Source organism: Alligator sinensis, unplaced genomic scaffold, assembly GCF_000455745.1.
Source record: "Alligator sinensis unplaced genomic scaffold, ASM45574v1 scaffold215_3, whole genome shotgun sequence".
Taxonomy (NCBI): Eukaryota; Metazoa; Chordata; order Crocodylia; family Alligatoridae; genus Alligator; species Alligator sinensis.
This window is the reverse complement of record NW_005842175.1, coordinates 1,916,546-1,922,967: the sequence shown is the minus strand read 5'-3', so window position 1 is coordinate 1,922,967 and position 6,422 is coordinate 1,916,546. Positions and strand designations below refer to the sequence as shown.

The 6,422-nt window shown below is 47.0% G+C and overlaps 1 protein-coding gene across 5 annotated transcripts in view; it reads left to right on the top strand.

The window, feature by feature from the left end:
* The window catches only part of HMGXB4 (HMG-box containing 4), a 23,630-nt gene that overhangs the window by 5,311 nt on the left and 11,897 nt on the right, over positions 1–6,422 (top strand). For all 5 annotated transcript variants that reach the window (XM_025206871.1, XR_003094617.1, XM_025206870.1 and 2 more), the window contains 3 exons: positions 782–860; positions 1,705–2,753; positions 4,304–4,385. In XM_025206871.1, the coding sequence (XP_025062656.1) occupies positions 1,779–2,753; positions 4,304–4,385 (1,057 nt within the window). In that variant the 5' untranslated portion in view covers positions 782–860; positions 1,705–1,778. Of the gene's footprint in view, positions 1–781; positions 861–1,704; positions 2,754–4,303; positions 4,386–6,422 lie in introns of those variants that run through there.

The window sequence follows — 6,422 nt, the reverse complement described above, 5'->3', positions numbered from 1 at the left end:
AGCAGGTGTGGAAAACTATTGTTTTCTGCTTTTGCTTTTTCATTTGCTGGTTCATTTTCCATCCCTCATCTGGATTCCTCCAAACAAGCTTATTTTTTACCTTCATAATGGTCAACAAATAATGAAAGTGTTTTGTGATGTGTATCTGTAAGAACATTTTTCCAGTCAGTCATTTTGGCCAGGTCACCACCCTTTGCATTTCTCTCCTGGTTCCCCCTTCTCCAGTACATCAAACAAGCTACTTGTGTCCACTTGTAAGGCCCTTCACAGCCTTTTCTCTCCTTACCTACCATCTCTCATTCAGTACGGTGAGGTCAACTCTTGCATTCGATCAAGCCCTGATGTCAGCTGCCATTGCCAGCTTGTTAGATTTTCAAACAGGCTCCTTTTTTATCATCTTCCATGTTGCCAGTCTCGCGTGAGAAGCATCTTCTATAAATATCTGTCCTACAAGTATATATGGAAGTCTCAACAGCAGTCAGGTTGCTGATGTGCTTTAGGCATTGCCTTACATATGCTGACTGATAATCATTGCTTCCCCTGCCTATCCATATCTCTCTGTTGTTTATCTTAGATTGTAAGCTCTTTGGGGCAAGGACCTTCTTCTTGTTTTGTGTTTGTACAGCATCTACTGTAAAGTCATCGTCATGACTAGGGTTCCTTGTTGCTGTAGTAATATAAATAATAATAATATTGGTTTCCAGAATTACCTGTGTCAGTATCCAGTGCACATTTGTTCTTTTTTTCTGCTGTCTTTCCAACTCATTTCTTCTCTTTCCAGGACAGTGAGCTCTTCTTTCTGGGGACAGAATCACACAAGAAGAAGAGGAAGCATTCCTCCGATGAGTTCTATCACGGAGGTAGGATAGCAGGTGGCCAGGATTAAGGAAATGGGGCAGATGGAAAGATTTACAGATCCCTGGTTTTAAGGAAGGGTCACTTGCTAACCCAGAGTAACAGTTTTGTATTCAGCGCTCTTTCATTTAGGAGTCACCAACTGTTGGGGAGTGCAAAAGCTGATGCGTACCCAGCAGGTGGACAGAAAGCCCCAGGTTGCAGAGGAGGGATGAAGAACTAATATTTTTGGGTTCCAACACAACAAGGTCTTATTCACTGAGCAGTCACAATTCCCTAACATGCCCTTCTTATGTGACTCTTGCATTCTGTTATCACAACAAGCTGTGGATTTACTTGCAGAACAAAGTATTTCAAGGTGTCAAAATGTGTTCTTTTTCTGTAGTGAAACAAAAACTAATCTTTCAAATGTTTCCATAAATTTAAAGAGTTTTCTCAAAATAACTTTTCAGAGTGAAAAGCTCAGGTTAGAAGTAACCAGAAAACAGTGGACCTTAGGCGGTAGTTTGTTGTGATAAGCACATCTCTGAAATGGGTTGGCTTCAGGAAAGTAGCATATTTTTGGCAAAAATATATTTTATCAAAAGTGTTCTGATCAACTTCACAATTTATACTGTTAACCAGCTTGAAGTCTATGGCTTCTCTTCATCTGTAGCTTGTTTCACGTTGCAAAGGAAGACTTGCACTGGCCATAGGGGATAGAGGTCTTTTCTCTGTGCCAGAACAATAACCAGCTAGCTCTGAGCATAAGGAGTTCTGTGGGACTCTTGTCATACTTCAGACCAGTGTAGGAAGAGGGGTTGTCTTGGAGGAGATGAGTTTGATGTGTGTTGGTTTGGTCCCTTTTAGACCTTTCACCTTTGGAACTACCATCAAAGAAGAAGAAAAAAGCAGTGTCAAGCCCAACTTCTGCTGACACAGCCATGGACCTCCTCAAGGCTATCACCACCACGCCTCTTACCACAGGCTCCAAGGCTTCAAAAAAGACCTCAGAAAAGTCATCTTTCTCTTCCTTTACTGCCTCTGGGTACTCAGAGAGCAAAAAGGAGCACCACAAGAAGAAGCTGAGTGGGAGCAGTGGAGAGACATCACTGGATGATGGGAGCTTCCACAAATCCAAAAAAATGAAACCACTCTATGTAAACACCGAGACACTGACCCTACGTGAGCCTGATGGCTTGAAGATGAAACTTATCCTTTCACCAAAGGAGAAAGGAGGCAGCGCAGCAGAGGAGGAGTCATTCCCCTACTCTTCAGCACCAGTAGCAACAAAAAAATCCTCCAAGAAATCAGCCCGAGATGAACAAGGATCATTCCTTCTGGGGCATGAGTTTCAGAGCTTGCTGAAGTCATCCCGGAAGAAGCACAAGCCACCACCAGACCCACATCCAGCGCCCATCTCTGAGGGATTTGGCCCTGACACCTCCTTCTTCTCGGAAGGCCATGGGAGCGAGTATGACATTTCAGGGTTGGAGCCTCCATTAGAATCAGGTTCATCCTCTGGGGGAGAGTTGGAGGCTGGAGAGTTAGTGATAGATGACTCTTACCGGGAGATTAAGAAGAAAAAGAAATCGAAAAAGAGTAAGAAAAAAAAGGACAAGGAGAAACATAAAGAGAAGAAGCACTCCAAGTCTAAGAGGAGTTCTGGACTCCCTACCTCGGTGGCAGTAACAGAAGTCACAGTACCGCCGCCGCCGCTACCACCACCCCCTCCACCCAGCACCCCATATATCCTCCCTGCACCGCCACCACCGCCTCCTCTTCCTCCTCCCCCTCCTCCACCTCCTCCTCTACCACCTCCTCCAGTATTCCATGTAGATGGACAAAGTGAGAAGAAGAAGAAAAAAGAAGAGAAGGAGAAAGAGAAGGCAGAGAAAGCAGAAAAGGACAAAGAAAAGGTAAACAGCATCAGGTAATAGAAATTGTTCTATATAAAGTCTGATGTTGCATAACTATGGGTCAGGTATCAGGTATTGCAGTTGCAAATTCAGATTGCTGCCATTGTCCAAGAACTGGAGCTTTCAGTTGGGTTTATGTGAATCAAGTGAATATTGAGGTTATTGTCTCTCTGAAATGTAACTTAGAAGTGCAAACTGACCTGTCCATCTCAAAGTAATTTTAAATGTTGAAACCCAAAGTTAACTGCAGTATTGGCATTAACCGTTTCATTTCCGAAACTGCTTTGCAAAAAACAAAATTCACTATTGCTGTTCTCCACCAAATGGGATGGGTACTGCAGGGGCATAGCCAGACATTCACTGATGGAGGTTAGTGAGAAACTTTTTCTATGAGTAGTTTGTCATAACTGTTCATTATGGAGTTTCTCACCTTTATTTATTTATTTATTTATTTATTTATTTTATTTGTTTATTTTTTTTGAAGTATCTTGACAGGATACTGGACTAAAACTGGTCACTAATCTGGTCCAATATGGCAGCGCAAATACTAGTTTTGTGAAGTGGCACATTTCCAATTGTGTTGTAAGCTGAGAACCTGGAGTTCTATGGCTAATTTATAAACATGAAAGTGGGGAAAATTGAATGTTGTATAAATGAGTTTTGCAAGATAATGGAGCTGTTGCAGTATGTGGTGTACACAGGGAGAAATCAGAGTAGACCAGTGTTTCCCAACCAGTGTGCCATGGCCGTCAGAAAGGAATGGGTGTGCCATCGAATTTTGCCACGGCAGTGAGCTACAATAGGTTTGAGGATGGGGAATGCCTTAACAAATGTGCCGTGGAAAATTTTTATTAATGTAAGTGTGCCTTGGGCTGGAAAAGGTTGGGAAGCACTGGAGTAGACTAACAGAAACTGAGCTGAATTGTGTCAGGAATTGGCCAGGTATAATCCAAGAGCCCATCATAAATTTCAGTCAGTGAAATGGACTGTTTTGTCTAAAATGTGGGTAGGCTTTCTCTAATCACAGATTGTGGTGGCAGAGTCTCCTGCTTCTGTCACTGTGTTGCTAATATCTCACTCCTTGTAGGGATGCTGGGACTGGAACGAAAGGTAGTTACATATCAGGATTTGAGCTGAGTTGATGGATGTGTGAGGAGTAGTGGCAATGTAGTGCGAAGTGGTACTGGAAGTCAGAACTGAGATGTATTAGTAGAAATGTACATTGATCCTGTATTAGGATAACATGTTGTTGCAGTATGGGAATGAAATGCATTGTCAGAGCTTTTGCAGGGTAAAAGTAGACTAGGACTGGTTCTGATCAATAGTTAAAGCCCTTACTTTCATGAGTGCTGATTTCACCAAGAAAATATGAAAGAATTCTCCTTCAGACTCCTTACTTTTCTTGGGAGTTCCCTTTACTGCCCAGTGGACTAATGTAGAGTAGTCCTTTTCTGAAAGATTTTGTAGAAATTCTAGGAAATCCTTACACTTAAATAGACTTTAGTATAATTTAAAAAACTTCCCTCACTTTCTTTTTTTCTTTTGTCCAGCCAAAGAAGAAAAACATGTCTGCCTACCAGGTGTTCTGTAAGGAGTATCGTGCAACCATTGTGTCAGACCATCCAGGGATAGGTAAGAGAGTAACTAGGCCTCTTTCTCAGTTGTACAGCTATCTGATTGGATACGAGGACATCTCACTTTGTCCTGTCATCTACTAACACTAGCAAAAGGTCTGCCACTAGGCTTTGAATATGAGACAGCCATGTGAAGAGGAAGAGATTTCATGAGCGGGGATCCGGGTTTTCTGAAGAATTTCTTTTAAGGAGAAAAATGCGGATGTTCTCCTTTTTTCTTCTTGAAAGGAGAATAATGCAGGAAACAGCAGGTTTCTCCTTGCAGGCTGGCAGAGTTTCAGCCTACAAGAGGCTGCTTGGGGCTGGAGCAGGATGAGTGTGATCAGGCAGGGGTGCCACTTGCATGTGCGCACACACATGCACTTGGCAGCGAGACAGAGTGGTGGAGGGCAGCTTCCGCAGCTGTCTCCAGGTAAGTCAGGGGGTTGGGGAGGAACTGAGGCCTCCCACAGTGAGGGAGGGAGTTGGGCAGGGCTGGAGGTGCTGCCCAGTTGGAGCAGGGCCTGTGACCTGGGGCTCAGGTCCAGGGTGGGAATGTGCAGCTGCAAGGCCCAGCGGGGAGTGAGACAGAGCCACAGGCAGCTCGTCCAGAGGATGAGTGGGGGGCAGCTCCCTGCCATTGTGCATACTCTTAGAGAGGGGCATGGGGGGCAGGGGGCATTTGTCCCCTGCTGCTGCCAGGTGGGCAGAGGGCACTTTGCCATGGTGGCACTGGGCTCCCTGTGGTTCCGTTGTGCCTCCCTGTGCTGCTGTGCCCCGCTGTACCAGGTCCTGCCTGCTGGGCTGTGGAGGCCCCTGGGGAAAGGGCAGCAGGACAGTGCCCCAAGCCCACAGCAGGCAGTCTGCATCCACTACTGTCCCCAACGGGCTCCGCTGCAGCCATAAAGCCCACACGGGAGGGGGCTCTGTGCTCTGCTCCACCGTGGCAGCCAGGGCTCAGACGCTACTGTGAGGGCAGGAGGTTGTGGGCCCTGGTCCCTGCCCCATAGCTCTGACAGCTGGGGGCCCCCTCTGGCAGGGTGTGAGGGAGAGGAGAGGGGACAGGGGGCTGCAGGTCATGAGTGAGGGGCACTGGCAAGGGGGGCGGGTGGCAGGCTGTGGGTTGGGGACTATGGGGCAGTGGCAGGGCCAGGGGTCTATGGGTTGGGAGTGAAGGCCACCTGTGGGGGTTGGAGGGCTGCAGTTTGGGATTGAGGAGCACCAGCAGGGCTCGGGGGCCTGTGGGTTTGGGGGGGGGGCGCCTGTGAGTCGGGAGCGAGGAAGGCCAGGGGGTTATGGTTTGGGAATGAGGGGCAACGGCAGGGGCAGGACACTGGTGTATCAGGGCTGTTCAGCCCCACAAAGTGGGTTAGGGGGGGACAGCCACAGCTGGACCGCATCCTTGTGAGCGAAGGGGGCAGGGGAAGCTCTGATGTTCTGTGATAAAAACAAAAACGCCAACATATATAGGTATTTAGAATTAATTTTATTATAATAATTGAGGTACTGTTAGGCTTCCGTATTGCTTTAAAATTGTAAATATATCATAGATTCATAGACGTCAGGGCTGGAAGGGACCTCGGAAGATCATCGAGTCCAGCCCCCCGCCCAAAGGGCACGAAGTCAGCTGGGGTCATAGGATCCCAGCAAGATAAGCATCCAGTTTCATCTTGAAGGTGTTCAATGAAGGCGCTTGAACCACCTCCGGTGGCAGGCTGTTCCAGACCTTGGGGGCTCGGACAGTAAAGAAATTCTTCCTTATGTCCAGCCTGAAACGATCTTGAAGTAGTTTGTGACCATTCGACCTCGTCATCCCTTGGGGCGCTCTGGTGAACAAACGTTCCCCCAGATGCTGGTGGTCACCCCTGATAAACTTGTAGGTGGCCATCAGATCACCCCTGAGCCTGCGCTTTTCCAGGCTAAAGAGCCCCAGGGCTCTCAGCCTGTCATCGTAGGGTCTGCTTCCCTGACCTCTGATCATGCGCGTGGCTCTTCTCTGGACTCTCTCAAGCTTCTCCACATCCTTTTTGAATTGTGGAGCCCAAAACTGGAAGCA